An 18,087-nucleotide genomic window follows, 5' to 3' on the forward strand; every position below is an offset into this window, starting at 1 on the left:
ATTTCAAAGTACACAATAAGTTGGTTATCTGTGTCACTGTAGCAACGGATGATCGTTGATTGCTTAGAGATGTCCGAAGTTGTGCTTATCCTCTAAGAAGTGTATTTAGCTTCTTTACTACTGAACTGTTTCTATGCTGAATCATTTCTCTGGAAGACACATGCTTTTTCTCAGTTCAATAAATCTGGGTCAGTATTTTACATATTTCTGATCCTTTAGTAACACCATAATACTATTTCTCATTTGGATATAGGGAAATACCTATGTAAGTGAAATAATGTAGTAGCTCACACAATTGTGCTTTTTTCCAATCTGGTTGAAAGGGCAGGACTAGGCACATGGACTGGAAATTGGAAGGGAGCACTCGGAAAACAGAGTCACCTGTGCTGCAGGGGCACGAAGGCATCTTAGAGGACACAGGTGCAAATGGAATCTCTGAAAGCTTCCAGCTTCTGCAGATTGACGTGGAATGTGAGTGCCAGGAGGGAGAGACCCCGCCCACAGGAAGTGCGGCTTGGTGCTCGGTGAGTTCAGCGAGTTGCCTGGCCATGGCCCTTTGGTGATAGAACCCCAGAGACCCCTGTTCTAAGGGTAGATGCTGATAATAAAAAGAGAGACTGGGATTGAGTTTTGTGTATTTTAAGTGGTAATTTCCTGCTAACTGGTTTAAAGTTTTAGTTCCATTTGAATCATAGGAAAAGTAAAGTTCAAAAGGAATTTTTGATATACCTCAGAAGGGTCCAGAAATCTAAACTCTACTTTAGGCCCTGTCCCTAATGAATTTACTGTGTGACCTGAGCAGGTCACATCTCTTTTTCTAGGGTTCTGTTTTCTCTAAACACAATCCTGTCTAGGTTTGTTTTTAAGACTAATATCCTTTTTCTCTCCTAACTTTATATGTAAATGAAAAAATAAGTAACTGTTCCTAATATTCATTTTCCTTTTTGGTGCTTATGAAGTTCTCAAACAATTTTGTTTTCTGGATAACATAAGAAAAATGTCCGGAGAAAACAGAGACACTGGGAAAAGATAATTGCAGCAAAGAAGAGCAAAAGAAAGCAAGAAAAAGAAAGAAGAAAAGCCAATCGTGCAGAAAATCCAGGTAACAATAAATGAGATTGCCTGGATAACCATATTTAGCAAACTGGTGTCTGCATGTTCCTAGGAGAATAGGAATTTTATTTAAGTAAAAACAAACATGAGAGGTAGGACCCACTGTCCTATTTTCTTGAGAATCAAATGTATGAAAGAAAGCAAAATTTAAGGGTGCTTTTCAAATATAAGCCAGTGCACATATGGGTTTATAAGCTCAGAGTAGAAGGAATGAAACCAGCAACAGCTAACATTTATTCAGTGCTATGTGCTGGGTTCAATTCTGAGAATTTTACATGGATTACCCCAAGGGGAGGTACTACTGTTATTCCCATTTTTTAGTGAAGAGATTGAGGCTCAGAGAAATCAAGTAACTTGCTCAAAATAATTCAGCCAATAAATGATGAAACTGAACTTGGATTTAAACCCAGCTGTGTGCTCCAGAGCCCACACTCTTTACCACTCTGCAATATGAAAATCCCGTAATGAATGAATACCTTGCAAATATTCAAGTTTCTCTTTATATACAAAAGGTACTCACTTGGCTAGGGAGATTTGTTTCTTATAGAATATTATTTCTCTGGTTTTCCACTTTTATTTCTTTCTGATATTTCTCTCTAGGCATCTGCCCTCAGCACAGCAAACGTTTTCTGAGAGCTTTAACCAAAGAGAAACTTTTGGAAGCCAAACACTCAGGACCAAGACTATGTATTGATTTGAGTATGACCCACCACATGTCAAAGAAGGTAGAACATCCACTAAGCCTGGAATTCCTGCTCACATGAGGGAGGCCCAGCAGGGTGCAGCTCTTACGAAGAATATGACCAGCTCCAGCTTCTGTGATTCTTTAGTAAACCAGCAAAAGTGTTTGATTTTCTACACTGGGCTACTAAGTTCCAAGATGGCTATTGTAAAGAATCTGGAAGAAAACATACATCCTTTGGTTTAGTTTGCAAATTTTTACCTTGTCTTCTGTTTTGAGCCCAACACCTTTGCCTCCCTGTTCATGGTGTCCCCAGTATGGATGGAACCTTTCAGGTTCAATTCTCTAGACACTTAATTTCTGGCCTTCTGCTGGGAAGAGGAATATTTGCCTAGTAGCATGTTGTGGGGAGGTTACCTGGTGGAAGGTCTTCTTGCAGAGTATGTGTTTTAATTGTTTCTTATTCACTCCATTGGTGAGGGAGGGATTCCCACCGTAGGGTTCTAGGAATGGCTAAATGTATGACATCTGACACTGATAGCAGTTTATTGGTCTCATATACTCACAGCCCAGAGGAGGAGGACACTGCCCACCACACAAGGCCACATGGGCGTTGTAATTGAGCACAGAATGAACAACCAGGCGCTGTGGGAAGTGGGCTTTGTAGTATCAGGAGGATGAAGTACTCCCTGGTTCCCACAGGAGGATGTGATTGGCCTGTTTGGATAATTCCATGGGCTGGCAGGGAACCAAAACCCACTATTCAGGGATAAACAGGAGCTATGCCTTGGACCCTTGGTACAAAGGGTTCCTTAGCCAGAGGATTTTATCTACAGGAGCAGAGTTGGGAGGAGAACCCGCAATTAGGCTATTTGAGGTCCTCCCAGTTTCACCAGAAGTCAAGGTGGCACATAATATTGGGCCTAAATTTTAGGTCTTACAGTATGTAAATTTTAAACAAATCTCTCCATTTTCAGACATCTCTGTTGTATGTGCTAGAGTTTACATGTTTTTCAGAGATAGAGGAAAACTATAGATCTGGGGTTCTTACATGGAACCTCTGAAAAAGTCAACCCAAAATTCTCTACTGTTTATTTAGGTATCAGATTAAATTTAACTCAAAGCCTTTTTCTCTCTACCAAACAAATCAGGCTAAATTGTGAAACTAGCTTTATATAAAAATGTTGTCTCCAAATTTGAGTAAAAAGTTATTAATAAAACTTCCAACCCTAGGAGTTAAGAAGAAGGTGCCAAATTAATCTGATGGATTATAAAAATTTCTGTAATGTAACCTCTTTAATAACTTAAATAACTTAAATAGTAAATATCACATGGTAAGATTTTAGATACAAGATAAAATGACAATTTCATATACTATATTAAATATATAACAGTAGGGCCAACAGGAGGTAGAATTCCCAGTTTTTGCACTATTTCTGGCTTGGTATCATTTTCTTGACTTTTGTCTATACGGTGTGACGCCATAGAGTGTAACACACCCTCGTACACACATGTATTTCTAGTTCCTGAGATTTTCTGTGTAGCAGTCGGGGAACTTATTGCATAACCATTTGTTGATAATGCATTTAGAGTGAGTTGGTATGTTTCCACCCTGAGTTGTCCTTATTTCTTTAAAGGAATTAAGTAGACTGGCTGGACAGATCCGAAGGTTGTATGGTTCTAACAAAAAAGCTGACAGGCCATTTTGGATCTGTCTCACTGGATTCACAACAGACAGTCCTCTGTATGAAGAATGTTTGAGGATGAATGATGGATTTTCTAGTTACCTGGTAAGTCTCTTTTTGCATATTATTTGAATTGTCATCTGGAAAGTAGTTGTGGGGTAATAGTAAATTTCTTTTACTTTTTCATCTTTTAATGTAATATATATATGAATTATATGTTTTCACTATTGCAGTCTAAAAAAATTTCAGTACCTCTCAGATCATTTAAAATTTAGCCCATCCTCCTGTTGCATTTACAAACTAGTGTTATCAGTTTCTAAGACCGTATTTTGTATCCTGTGTATTTTGTGCTAGACTTTATAATCTGGGGATGTTTTTGGGAAATGCCATGAGTCCTTTCCTGTTCTCAGTAGTGGTGAATTAGGAAACAAGAGTTTTGGGGGAAGAGAAAGAATCCCTCTAGAAGTAATCTGGATTTAAGATGAGTTTTAGGGAGTACTGAGGCACTTTTCAACTCTTTCTTTAGGATCTCATAAGTATAGTGATAGATACACAGGCAAGAATCCAGATCAGTTTCTAGGAATGTCATTAAAAATGTATTACATAGCTGAGGTTGAGCAGTTGTGAGCGGGCTTCCCTGGGGAGATCCACGGAGGCGATGAGTGTGAAGGCCGTACTGTGCGGTGCTGTGTGACTATGTTGTTGTCACTGTCTTAACCATCTTTCCTGCAGTGCATCCATTCCCAGCTTCACTTCTCTATGCTTTTTTTTTTTTTTTTTTTTTATGATTCGTGTATGGAAGCCAAACAGACCTTCTTACTGGGTGGGCCACATAGTTCCCTTGCTTTCTGTCTTCATGCCTTTCTCAGGTGATTCCCTCTGCTTTGAATTCTTCCCTTTTGGTATGTGTCACTCTCACCTCTTTTCAGAAACCCAGCTACAGAAGTCCCTTCACCAGAAGACCATCCCTGGTGGTGTTACTCCCTCATCTGTAGTCCTGGGGCATGCTGCGTGTTCCTCTACTAGAACCCCATATCACTTTCTCTCTCATTTTGTAGGTTTGAATGTTTGTGTCTTTCTACTTTCCCTCCTGATTGAGTACTTTCTGAGAAGAAGCTCAGACATGCAGCCCCTTGATATTCCTAGAGCCATGTCTGATAGAAACTAGGAGCCCAGTAACTAGTTATTGAATTGTGGGCTGTGTTTTAACTTAGTTCCCACTACATTGAATTCTTTGCATTTTCCAGCTAGACATAATGGAAGAAGACTGCTTTAGTTTATTTCCTCTGGAAACCCTTGTGTACCTGACTCCTGACTCAGAACACGGTATGTAGTCCTGCATGGATTCATGTAGCGCATTGCTCCTAGCTCTTTGTTTCATTATTCCCTGTGGCAGAATTTATTAAAGCCACTCAAGGGGTATCCCACCTCCTCTGTACTCTCCCCCAAAATGGAATGAACATGAATTGCACCCCTCCTATGGGCAGGTGCCTCACTGGATGCTGCATAGAGTTAGGATTTCCATCCTCAGCTGGACCTCGGGTGCTGCCTGATGATCCTTCCCAGTTTCCCTGGTCAGCTGCCCTCATTGGCCCGTCTTGGGTCAATGTTAGCTACTTATTTTTATTCAGAAAGTAATCTATTTCACATGATTTTCAAATTTATTGGTATTAAGTTTATCATAAAGGTTTTCTTTTAACTATTTCACATTTGTCTCTAGTTTTAATTTTGTTTTCCTTCTGAATCTAATGTTGATTTGGGTCTTTTTTGTTGATCAGATACATCAACAGTTTATTTTCGTCATTTCAGAGAGTTAGCTTTTGGTTTTATTGAGCAAGTCTATCTTTTTGTTTTCTGTTCATTAAATTTCTACTTTTATTAATAATTCTTTCTTTTTGCTTTCTTTGGATTTAGAAATTATAAACAGACTTGATCTCAATGTCCTTCATTTTTTCATTAGCTCTTGAAGATGTTGATCTGAACAAAGTTTACATCCTTGGTGGACTTGTGGACGAAAGCATTCAGAAGGTAAGTATCCATTTCAGCCCCGACATCTATATTTTGAAAAGTAGTGCTTACTTTCAGAGGCCCCTGTGCTGTCATCCTCTCATCCAGAAGGCGTAGGAACTCAGAGGGAACGGGAAGAAAGAGCCTATGCCCCCCAGGGTGGCCCTCCCCCCTCTGACACTCCCTTTCTCTTCAGCAGTGTCAGCAGTCAGGAGCCTGACAGAAGCAAGAGTCAGGAATTAGAAAGGGTACCGTTTACTAATTACATAAATAGTAGAGCTTCTTTCTCCTCTCCTCTCTTCACTTCTGCAAGGATAACTCTGATGGACCAAGTAAGCATTGGCTCAGCATGCTTACCAGCTCTTTGTTCTTTCAGAGAGAATAGTTTGCTCCTTCTTAGGCTGACCTCCCTGCTGATATAGTCTTATCCCGAAACCTCAAACTCATAGGATTGTCCGGATTTCTTTGGTTGGAGTTTTATTGGAATAATTGGGGTGTCACTGGATTTTTGAAATATGTTTCTATTATATAAATATTTGTTGAGATAATATTTGTTTATATGTACTAATTAACATATATTGCATAGATAATAAGTTAACTAATGATATAATAGTTAGAAGTACAAATAAGAGTACAGTGAAAAATAAGTCCCCTTCCCACCTTTGTCCCCTAGTCCACCTCCCCTGAGGCAACCTCTGTCAAGTTTTTTTGATATATTATATGATCTCACACATGTTTGTGGGAATATTTTACATATATGTGGGTGTGTTTTATATATTTTTTCATGTATCTATAAGATACACCTATATACTTAATACAGATGATAGGTTAATTTAATTGCATTTATTTTAAAAACATTAGTATTCCCTGACTCCATAGTGATAATCAAAAAATTGAGCAAGGAGTCTCTTACAGAAGAATGATAGCCAATAACTGAAGAATGTATAATAGAATTAGAAAATCATCATTTGCCACTCCCAGTGTCATTATTGATTCAGACAACTGATTATGAATGAAAGGTTGGGGAGGAACTGGCTCTTTACATGGTCTCAAGGTACCACCCTACGAAGGCAAAAATTTAACATTACAGTGAAACAATCTGGTGGTCACCATCTTACCAAACTTGACAAATTTCGCATCACTAATAGAGGCACAATCTGTGCCTCCTGATGTGATCTCGCCTGTGAAGTATTCTTGCTACAAAGTGTTTAAACTGAATTTAATCATGAGGAAACAGACAAACCCAGAATGTGGGACATTGTGCAAGACAACTGGACTGGATTTTCAAAAAAGTCAATGCAATGGAAACTAAAACGGGCAGGGGGCTGTTTTAGGTTAAAGGAGGCTAAAAATAATAGCAAAATGCAGTGTGTGAGCCTTACTTGGATTCTGTAGTGAGAGGAAAGCTTTATAAAAGACACTTTTGGAAAAATTGAGGAGATTTTAGCACAGACTTGTATATTAAGTGAAATTATGGAATCACTGAAAAAGTTTCTTAGAAGTAGAAATGCTACTGTGGTAAGGTAGGAGAATGTCATTGTTCTTCGGTGCATGTTTGAGTATTTAGTGATGAAGTATTGTAATGTTTCAGATAGTTCAGCAAAATATATATTTATATACAGAGAGAGAAAAGCAGATTTGATAAAATGTTAACTGGTGAGTCTAGGTGACGGCAATGAGTATTGATTATATTATTCTTTCAACTTTTCTCAGGTTTGAAATATTTCAAAATAAAAAGTTTGGAGGGGGGAAGTTAGCCTTATTGCAGAGTACAGTATCGGCACTTACCCTGTGAGTTGTCACCATTCTCCTGTAGCAGGGTGACGGCCCCATTTATGAGGTGGTGAAGTCCAGAGAGTCAGTGAGCAGTGTGTGCTTTATAGATGTACAGTTTTAACACATTGTGTTTTTTTCTCTCTCCACCAACATTTAAACTGAAAAATAACTGGCACAAAGTTTGTCAGATGCATAGACTTTTCGGTTGTTATTGGAGAGTTTGGCTTCTTCACAGGAATAAGCTAAGAACAAATTTTCTTCAAAGAGAATTATTTTATCTTTAAGTGTGCAGAGAACAGAAACTAGACTGTAAGCACCCCCAGGGCAGCACCCAAATATCCTACTAACGTTGAATTCAGTACTCCAGTTCAAAATGATTATAAAGGAATAAGACTTTTTTTTTTTTTAAACAAACATAGCATAGTTCATATATACAAAGGAATGTTATCCTTTCAAAGAAATCCTTTGAGTAGCCGTATCCTTGTCCCATCGGAATTGCATCACTTAAAACATTTCTGGAAGTTCTCTCTTGGAATTGTGTTTCATGTGAGTCTGAGAGGCAGGTAATCCAGTGTTGGTACAAAACAGGTGCTAGGCCTGCTTCACACTGTTCCACTTCGTTAGACCACATGATGGCCAGTCAGTTGTAGGACTATAAATGAAAGGACATTGACTAGCTAGAGCAAGTTCAAAAGAGCTTGCCCTGAATGATAAAAGGACTTGAAACTAAGTCATAATGAAAGAGTTGACAGAACTAGACTATAGTCAGGGATCCAGAGTATTCACAGGGGCATGATCACTGCCTCCCAGTATCTGAATGGCCATCTTGTGGAAGGACCATTTTACTTGCATGGTGTGGCCCTGGGGGAATAGAACTAGGATGAATGAGTGAAAGTCCCAGAAAAATACAGAATTTCCTATCAACCAGTGCTGTCAGAGTTGGAATGGGTTGCCCCGGGATGCATGAACTCCTTTGTCACACATTGTCCATTGAGAGGCCATGTGGCCACTTAGGAGAGAAGTTATAGAGCATATACAAACACTGGATGGGTGGTTAGAGCGGGATAGTTAACACTATTGAGAACCCTTCCAAACCTGAGCATGTTAATTATCCCTGTAATCCAAACCTTTCTCTTTAATTCTGAAATCTTAGGTAAAAAAATATTTCCTGTGCTTCTTACACGGTAGCAAATGTAATTTAAACTTTAGTTCATGAGTGAGGGACATCTTATGTAGGAGTCCTTCCTTTTAATTGGACTATCTATTCTTACACTTTAATGCCACTTATTACAGTGGTGTACCCGTCTTGAATCCTGTCTCCTTTTTTTTCTAATTTGCTGCTACCAAATGGCAATGAGCTGGAAGTTCCAGACATCCAGAATTGGGTCTTACTGAGTTAGGGCCAGGAGCATTCTGTTTTTTGTTTTTTTGAGACAGAGTCTCACTCTGTTGCCTGGGCTAGAGTGCAGTGACATCACCCTAGCTCACAGCAACCTCAGACTCCTGGGCTCAAGCGATCCTACTGCCTCAGCCTCCCGAGTAGCTGGGACTACAGACATGCGCCACCATGCCCGGCTAATTTTTTCTGTATGTTTTTAGCTGTCCGGATCATTTCTTTCTATTTTTTTTTAGTAGAGATAGGGTCTCGCTCTTGCTCAGGCTGGTTTTGAACTCCTGACCTCGAGCGATCCGCCCACCTTGGTCTCCCAGAGTGCTAGGATTACAGGTGGCTGCGCCAGGCCAGGGCCAGGAGCATTCTGATTGGTTAGGCCACTTGTGATGCTAATTGTGGCTGCAGATGTGCCTCTTTTGTGTACTTCCCTCTTGGTTGTAAGTGGTAGTGAGTGGAGGCTTGTGGAACTTAACCCTTCAAAAAGTGAGATGCTGCCACACAAACCCTTTCTTACTTGGGACAATTATTCTTCATTATCTGTAGCTTGTTTTGTTCTATCATAGGCTTCTTATTTTTAATGTGTTTATCCTTTAATTATGATTATAGATGGAAATTGGAGCAGTGGGAAATAGGGATGCTTACAATTTGCTATGCATATTCCAGTGAGGATATATTTGTAATATTTATAATAAGAAAAGTATTTAACTGTGATTTACAGAAGGTGACATTTCAAAAGGCCCAGGAATACTCTGTCAAGACAGCCCGCTTGCCAATCCAGGAATACATGGTCAGACGCCAAAATGGGAAAAACTATCACTCAAAGATACTGGCCATCAATCAAGGTATTGCTCGCACGGCCACCATCCAACGTGCTAGTCTGGTACTGCTGCTGTGCATTGTGTTTAAGTTTAAGTGGCCTTTGAATCAGCCTCCTGTGTGACAAATGTGCTTGGACTTTATTATGTGCACTTTGTGACATGTATTCTGGCCACTGAGAGGCATTCTTCATTTTATTCCTGGTCCCCAACTATGTTAAAGATAGTTGAAATTGTCCCCTTGACTTAGAATGCCCTGCCTTCAACCCCTCATTAACTAATGAATTCTTATTTGTTCTTCAGGGTTCAGTTTGGGAACATCTTGGCTGGCTTCCCCTTGCCACCCAGGCCACGTCAGGGCCTTTTCTTTGTGTTCCTATTTTACTGTGTTCCTCTCTGTTGCACATTGTCCATTCAGAGGCCTGTATGTCTCAGTGCGGGTTGAGGTCCTTGTTGCCTGTCTCCCCCCAGGACCTAGTACCAGGTGTGCAGGATAGGTTTATTGAATGAGACATTCTAGAACATCCTTTCTTAGTCATTTACTAGTTCTTTTTTTTCTGCATGGTCACTGTGTTTTCTGTTCACTCTCTAACAGTGTTTGATATCCTGTCCACTTACTTTGACACTCACAACTGGCCTGAAGCACTGAAGAAAGGAGTTTCTTCAGGAAAAGGCTACGTTCTTCGGAATTCAGTGGAATAACGGGCAGCCTAAGATTGCAGTCGCAGGAGTGAAGTGCTGGGGATGCCTTGTCCAAAGAGCAGGGCAAGAAGGTGGCAGTGGCACACACTTGCCTTTACTTGACATCTTGAATCCTCAATAAGCTACTAATGACAGGGACCATATTTTATGCTCTTTTGTATCTCCCATAGTGCCTGGCTCACGGGAAGTGCCCAGATACATGTTAAGTAAAAAGTTTACGTAACAAGGAATTAGCCCCAAAACCACATGTCTTTGTTAGTGTTAATTCACCTTTTGTACATCTATGTCTTTGTGTAAGACCTACTCTTTGGAGATTGTTTAATTAAATAATTATTGTTATATCAGGAGTTTAATTTTCACTGAACTGGCATCATTAAATTGTATGACTTTCTCCAGCCTCCTCTGATCATGCTAATTTTTTCCCAACTCAGTAATATGCTATACATAAGCTTTGCAGATCACCTGACCTGACCTATCCCTACTTTGAGTCCCCATAGCACTTTGTTCCCTCCTGTGGCTCTTACCCTCTTTTCCCTTGCTCTGAGTATGGGCATGGAGGGCTTTTCTCTAATGGTAGGATACTAACAGGACAATTTATATGAATATCTTTGTATCCTCTGAGCCTCGTACAAACTAGATTCTTCATATTTATTTATAATTGATAGATCAAACTGTAAAGCAAAAACACAGTATTGCTAAGTCTAATTTGAAAATAGCCATAAAATGTTACATTCTGACACATGAGCATGTTAGATAACCTACCTTTTATTAGACAAATCTCATTCCTTTTCTTGTGTCCTGGTTAGATACACTTGCTTCACTTACTCTTGCCAGTCTGGGTTAATTAACTTGCTAGTTCAGCTGCTAGCAAATTCAGAAAATATATTCCATATCTCAAAAGAACCAAAAGGTTACATCTCTGCTTTGTCCCCTCCCCTTCATAATTTAATCCCTGGGGAATTCTGATCTCCCGATAGACTGTATTAGCTTTTTGTTTTTTGAGGTCTTTTTAGCCCATGTGGACTTCATAGAACACATAATGCTCCTTGGGTCTTATCAAAGTATTGAATGAGTTCTATAATCTCTTTCATCCAAAGGGACTTTCTACAGGTAGGCTTCAGGGGATCCCTATCTCTCATAGCCTCAAAGACGTCTATGAGCCCAGAACCACTGACCTGGATCATCTACCAGTCTTCATTTTTACCTCTAAAGGCGTTGCTTAATATACTAAATACCATGGAAGAATTTCCTTTCCAACTCCATCGCAGAGCTCTCCCATTTATCCAAAATCTGAGCAGGGAATGTTTTGTTTAGCTTCTAGGAAATGATTTTAGCAAAATAAGATTTGGCCAGATTTAGATTCAGAAATCCTCATCATAGTGTTATTCATGTAACAATAAACTAGGAATATATCCAATATATCCTATAACATGAAAATGAAATATGCAACTACTGAATTTTTAATAGCAATTGTGAAAGGAACGTATCATAGGCTATTTCAAACGGACATAGGTATAATTTGTATTATTCAAAGTATAATACAAAGGAGCATAGAAGATATCCTATAATTCTAATTTGAAGCATATATGCATAGACATATAGTAGTTGGGAATATGGGCTAAGTTAAGTTCTGTGCCTCAGTTTGAAGATGGGTGTCTTTTACATTTGCATCTACTAGGAATCAATGATTTATTCCATGCAGAACACTCAGAATGATACTTGGCACATAGTAAACACACAATAATTATTAGTTGTTACCACCCACTGAAGAATGGGATTACAGGTGGTTTTTATTTGCTCCTTTATACTTTTTTGTGTATTCCACATTAACTTTGGTGAACATATTTAATCAGAAAATATTTGAATGCTGATTTTCAGTTCATTATAGAAGTTGCACTTTAGCAAAACTAAGGAAGTTAATGCTACCCAGATAAACTATAACACTAACTTTTTAGTAAACTTTATTGTACAGAAAAAAAATATATTGTGACTTTGTAATGATTTTCTCTCCCACAAGATCATGTGTGAAAACCAGCGACTTACAAAAATATTTTATTTAGGACTCTAATAAGACAGCATGCACATTCATATTTTGTCTTCTGAAGATTTAAAAGGGAGAAGCTCACCTGAAAAAAAGTTTCCCCAGGAAACCCATAGTTTCTTGGCTCAGCTGACCCATTAAAAAGTCCACATGTATCAACTTTCTGCCAATCTGGAGAAGATTTGTTTTCTTTGGTCTGTTGTCATGTGTTCACAAGCTTCCAAAATGTTTGCCAAAATTAAAGTCTGTTGAATGGTTTTTGCCTTAACCCATATTCTTCCATTCATTCCAAACACTATCTCCAGTGGATAGAGTTTTCCCACTTCCTGTATGATTTCACAGTCTGGAGCTAACAGCCTGGTGGGAAAAAGGAAAGAAAATGAAATTTAATAAAGTGGTAAAGGTGAATCCTGACTCTCTCTTTTAGAAGGAGATTCCTTTTCTGGGTAGTTCTCCAGTTATTCAAAGCCCCACCAACATCATTCCAAGAACAAGGAACATGATAACTTCTGCTGCTCCCTTTCTTCCAAGAAGCTTTACACTTTTCAAAGGTATACTAGAGGTTACAATGGTGGGCTAGTCCCTACAAAGAAATCAAATTCCCTATGTTACCAACTTTGCAAAAAATGTACACAGTTCTTCCCCTAGATTGTCAGAGAACCTTAATCCTAGATGTAGAACAATAGCTTTTTTGTTATCTACAGTGCTAAAAGAATACTTTAAACTTATATTCCTAACCATGCAAGTTATTTCTTTGTATTAAATTCGGTACTTGGAGAGGAGCATTGGCTCTTTCAAACCACAAGGGTAGTACTTGGTTAATAACATGATTCTCTAATGTCCCAAACTAATTCTTAAAATCTGCAGGATAGGTAGCAAGGAGAGACATACCAGATAGCTCTCAACTTAAGTGGCTCTCGTGGTAAAGCCCTTCAATATGGCATAGCTTTGGGGAGGTAAAGTTCTAAACACCTAACAGAGAATCCACCTCCGTGGGAACTATTAAATTTACCAAGACAGAGTGGCAGGAACCTTCTGTGAATGTCTATATAAGCTAGAGGATCACATTAACCTGGCTGCATTTGGCCACATTAGAGAAATTTGATAATTTTGTACAATTGCAGATTGAATCTGTATTCAAGTAACTTAGAATGTGGGGAAAGGCCAGTTTTCACATTTGGGCTCAGTATGTCAGCTAAGGAACAGGCCTGAGAGAGAATACATGAACAGGACAGAGTAAAAGCTTGAAGCGTAAAGTAAAGTATTAGCCCACCAGAAACACCAACACCAAAAACTACACAGCTAAATACATTTGAATTTGATATATTTACATTAATGGACATTGCTTTTTAACTTTGAGGAGAAATTCAGATGTTCTTACAAAGAATTCAAATACCAAAGATTAATCAGCTTTCCAATAAGGTATAATCATAAAAGGCAGCAGGCAAACCAGCAGGTATAAGGACTTACTTTCTAATTAGGCCCAATGTCACTTTAAAAAGCAGACCATCGTGTCCAATCACACCCATTCCATTGGCTCGTCCACAGCTGTCAATACAGACCATCTCTGGTTCCATATCCTTATTAGCAACCACAAATTGGCCATAGATGAGATCTCCAACCTACAATGATATTAAAAAGCAGTTCATTTCCTCTTGACAAACCATTCTACAGGTGCTGCTATTGGTTCTTTCCCACAGGCAGCAATGCCAGCCACCTACAGTTCTATAGCTAAAGGGTTGACTACACTATGGATTCCCACAGTCACTCTGAAGTTGAGTCTTGAAAGAAGGCAAAATTAACACATGTACCCCCCCCCCTTCACCAACCAGGAAATCCTCAGACTAGGAGCCATCTCAGGGCCACAGAACACCCTTCAGGGTTGCACTGTCCACTATGGTGGCAAGTGCCCACATGTAGTTATCTAAACTTACATTTAATTAAAATTAGATGTTTAAAATTTAGTTCCTCAGTTGCATTAACCACATTTAAAATACTCAACAGCTAGAGGCTGCCATACTCGTTGGTGCAGATATAAAACAGCACCATAGGCCGGGCGCGGTGGCTCACGCCTGTAATCCTAGCACTCTGGGAGGCAGAGGCGGGTGGATCGCTCGAGGTCAGGAGTTCGAGACCAGCCTGAGCAAGAGTGAGACCCCGTCTCTACTAAAAAAATAGAAAGAAATTATATGGACAACTAAAATATATATATACAAAAAAAAAAAAAATTAGCCGGGCATGGTGGCGCATGCCTATAGTCCCAGCTACTCGGGAGGCTAAGGCAGTAGGATCGCTTAAGCCCAGGAGTTTGAGGTTGCTGTGAGCTAGACTGACGCCACGGCACTCACTTTAGCCCGGGCAACAGAGTGAGACTCTGTCTCAAAAAACAAACAAACAAACAAAAAAACAGCACCATCGTAGAAAGTACTATTAGATAGCACTACTCTAGAGAATCATTGTAGATTTACGTACAGAGGAAGGAACTCCTGGCATGTAAATTATTCAATGCAAAATGGAGCAATCGTAATTCACTGATACTTCTCCATAAAAGATTTACTTAAAAACGTCATAGAGCTGAAATGATGAAACTGGGGAAATGGAGAGTGAACTTGTGTTCACTCAAGAAAACATTTATTAAGTACCTACTGTTTGTTGGTGACTATAGAAACCAGACAGGAACAAAACATTCTCTAACTTACAGAAGCATGTGGTCTTTGGAGGGCAGAAGGGATGTACATATAAACAAACTTCATTCAAGGCCAAATCCAGTAAGTGCTACAGTCAAGATATAAGAAGAGTGACAAATGGGGATGGCTTTACAGAAGTGGTCGTGTTTAGTCTGAGTCTCAAAGGATGAGCGTGTGTTCCACAGGTTAAGAAGGGATAGTGCTATAATCCTAGCACTCTGGGAGGCCAAGGCAGGAGGATCGCTTGAGGTCAGGAGTTCCAGACCAGCCTGAGCAAGAGCGAGACCCTGTCTCTACTAAAAATAGAAAAAATTAGTTGGGCATGTTGGCACACCTGTAGTCCTACCTACTCGGGAGGCTGAGGCAGGAGGACTGATTGAGCCCAGGAGTTTGAGGTTGCTGTGAGCTAGGCTGATGCCATGCATGGCACTCTAGCCTAGGCAACAGAGCAAGACTCTGTTTCAAAAAACAAAAACAAAAAGAAGGGATAGTGCAATCCAGATAGAGGGGGGATAGTGCAATCCAGATAGAGGGAACAGCAAGAGCAAGGTACAAGGGCAGGAAATCTGAGTTCAGTGGTGTTTGGTATGGTTCAAGCATAGCTGAATGAAGCATATAATTATAAATGAGGGACCCCCCCCCCTCCCCAATAGTATGCAAGGAATTTTGTAGGTTTCAAAGAATCTTGTTTTCTTGAGAAAGGGAGTATGTGACGATGTCAACTCTCAAAAGCCTGGATGGAGGTCAACGTGTGGTGGCAGGGATGTTAATGAGGAGGTGACTGAGTCCAGTCAAAAGGGAGCTAAAGCCTGAAATTACAAAGTGGAGATAAAGGGATGGACATGCAAAAGATCAGAAAGAGAATCAAATAGGATGAAAATAGGATTAAGCAACTAAAGACACATGAGAAGTGAATGAGAAGGGGCAAAGAAACCACTAAATTTCTGGCTTGGGCAGACAGGAAGAATGTCCTGGAAAGCTCAAATTGAAAACCCAAGGTAACAAGATTACTCCTCTGTCAGTTCCAAGGACCTACAACCAGGATGGATGGATGGATGGCTGGCTGGCTGATAGGTCAATTTGCACCACCTGTCCCTCTTCCATCTCTAACCCTATAGTTGACTTCGTTGTCCAATGGATATAGACATAACAGATAACAAAGGAGATAACAGATATAACCTTTCAATTAAATAGCAAGGAAACATCCCAAGAACCAATGTAACAAATGTAAAATAAGTACGTAGCTCTGGGCACTCTGAAGAAAGTCTTGGAGCCTGGGGCGACTGCACAGATGCTGCAAGATTCTAGGTCATACTTTGGAGACAATTCAGGTAGCCTTCTGGATATCTGAGTGTTCTAGGGAATAGATGTTTTTCTTACTTTTAAAACCAACGGTTCCCATTATTACCTGCACATTCGGTCTATTTCTTTTAGTTGCACCTTCAAATGCCAAGTAAGACAAAGAAGCTGGCTCACTCCCTCCAACATCAACTTTGAATATATCTCCAGATTTAGCTGTCACTATGCCAATCACATGGTCTCCTTTCACTGGAACATACTACAAAAGAAAATAGAAGGATAACAGTCATAAATGATAAGATACCATTGGAAGATATCTTCAGCAAGTCCTTTATTGTCATTAAAGAGGTGTTTAGAAGATATTTTGAAATCCAAGTATACAAATTAATACAAACCTTATAAGAAATTTGATCATATGCCACTTTCAGGAAAAGAAAATCACACCATAAACTCTCAGGATCACAGCTTCTAATAGTCTGTTAATTTGAGCCAGGATCCCATAAAACTTCAGCATCCTCATCATTAAGTCCCTAGCTCCTGTCCAGTGGCACAGGGATCCCTGTGACATCCACTCATTGAGCCTGGTTCTGCCCTCTGAGACTTCAAGGGGCAAGCCTGCTGCTCCTGACCTTTTGGGTTTTGAAGACAATAACCATGACTCATGGTCTCCAGACGCCTTTCTCCCTTGGTTGCCCTTCTCAGGCTATGTACCTAGTGTTCATGGTCCCTCTAAAGGAGATGCTGAGGTGGACCCAAGACTATGGTGGCTCTAGGCTGGCCTTAACAAAGGAGGGCTCCGGGGCCCTATCCACTCTCACTGCCGCATCACCCCTCCAGAGTCCCAGCTCACCCGTTTCTGCTGCGAATCCACCCAGTAAACGCCACCGCCGCTGCCACTGCCGGGCTCCTTGTGACGGAGGCGGCCGCACTTGGTGACCAGCAGGCGGTCCCCACAGCGTCGCAAGCCCGGGCCGCACACTACGCGCACCCGCGACCGCGCTCCAGCATTCAGGCGCAATGGTCGCTCCCCTCCACCGCCAGGGCCTTCTGCGTCCTCCTGCTCCGGCAGGAGCAGTTCTTCACCTGGGAGCACTACCTGATTTAGCACTGTGCGCGCCGCCCGCGCCCTGCCGCTCGCGAGAGATTCAGCCGCGACAGCCGTGGCTCCTGCCATCGCAGGCGCCAGCATACAGCGCTACCTCTTTCTGGCTTCCGCTTCCGGCTCCGCGTCCAATCACCAGTCCTCGCAGGGCCTTCCGTTTCTGGCAAGAGCGGTCCGTTGGACTTGGACCTGTATGTAAAACCTAATCACCGTCAGCCCACGGGTCCCGCTAAAGGTGGCTATGATGTGTTTAGCCAGCTACTTCTCTTGCAGTCTATCCGCGGGTCGGTATAAGAAACGCGCAGCTCCACGCCATCGAGGAGCCTCCACTTCCGGTGTCTTTTTTCGCGTGTCTTGTGACCGGTCCACCGTGGGATACAAGACGCTTCCACATAGGGTTCCGTGGGATCGTTGAGCAGAGGGGCTTAGGAAATTGGACGTTGGGAGGGCTCAAAGGCCCTCCCTTCCAACTCCTCCCTCGGAAGAGTGGCTGACCTTTTAACAGGAAAAGTGCTTTATTCCATAGGTACCAAAAGTAGATGAGACTTGGTGGATCAGATTAACAAATGCATTACTCTTAACACAGCAAACATCAGGAGTATCAGCATGGTAGCACTGGTTGGCCTGTCTCCAAGTTCCATGGAATAAAGGCAATGTGCCCAGATGGTGGCAACACTTGCAGTGGGTTGCACCACCACTGAGGGATCCAGGTTCAAGGGCCTAGCATCTTTTGTCACATGCAGCAAACAAACCAGTCTCCTTTCCCTAGGGAGCAAGCTGTTTTG

General features: G+C 40.9%; 2 protein-coding genes across 5 annotated transcripts; one reads left to right on the forward strand and one right to left on the reverse strand.

Annotated features, from left to right (window-relative positions):
* The first annotated feature begins 331 nt into the window (after positions 1 to 331).
* Positions 332 to 10,588, forward strand: TRMT10B (tRNA methyltransferase 10B). Of its 4 annotated transcripts, XM_069474452.1 has the most exons (8): positions 332 to 524; positions 994 to 1,102; positions 1,714 to 1,838; positions 3,433 to 3,585; positions 4,728 to 4,806; positions 5,441 to 5,508; positions 9,375 to 9,498; positions 10,067 to 10,588. In XM_069474452.1, exons 1-8 carry the CDS (start codon positions 339 to 341, stop codon positions 10,171 to 10,173), a joined length of 951 nt encoding a protein of 316 aa, XP_069330553.1. In that variant the 5' UTR covers positions 332 to 338; the 3' UTR covers positions 10,174 to 10,588. The 4 variants fall into 4 exon arrangements, with proteins under 4 accessions (XP_069330553.1, XP_069330554.1, XP_069330555.1 ...); XM_069474453.1 differs by lacking the exon at positions 3,433 to 3,585 and having other exon boundaries at positions 9,375 to 9,500; positions 10,096 to 10,588; XM_069474454.1 differs by lacking the exons at positions 994 to 1,102; positions 1,714 to 1,838 and having other exon boundaries at positions 9,375 to 9,500; positions 10,096 to 10,588.
* A 1,578-nt stretch (positions 10,589 to 12,166) lies between these two features.
* On the reverse strand, positions 12,167 to 17,390 carry EXOSC3 (exosome component 3). Its single transcript, XM_069476603.1, has 4 exons — positions 17,051 to 17,390; positions 16,310 to 16,459; positions 13,685 to 13,836; positions 12,167 to 12,571 (listed from the first exon to the last, which is right to left on the reverse strand). The coding sequence occupies exons 1-4, from the start codon at positions 17,387 to 17,389 to the stop codon at positions 12,370 to 12,372; spliced, it is 843 nt and encodes a 280-aa protein (XP_069332704.1). The 5' UTR covers position 17,390; the 3' UTR covers positions 12,167 to 12,369.
* Between the last annotated feature and the right edge of the window lie 697 nt (positions 17,391 to 18,087).

The sequence above is a fragment of the Eulemur rufifrons genome, chromosome 7, assembly GCF_041146395.1.
Source record: "Eulemur rufifrons isolate Redbay chromosome 7, OSU_ERuf_1, whole genome shotgun sequence".
Lineage (NCBI taxonomy): Eukaryota > Metazoa > Chordata > Mammalia > Primates > Lemuridae > Eulemur > Eulemur rufifrons.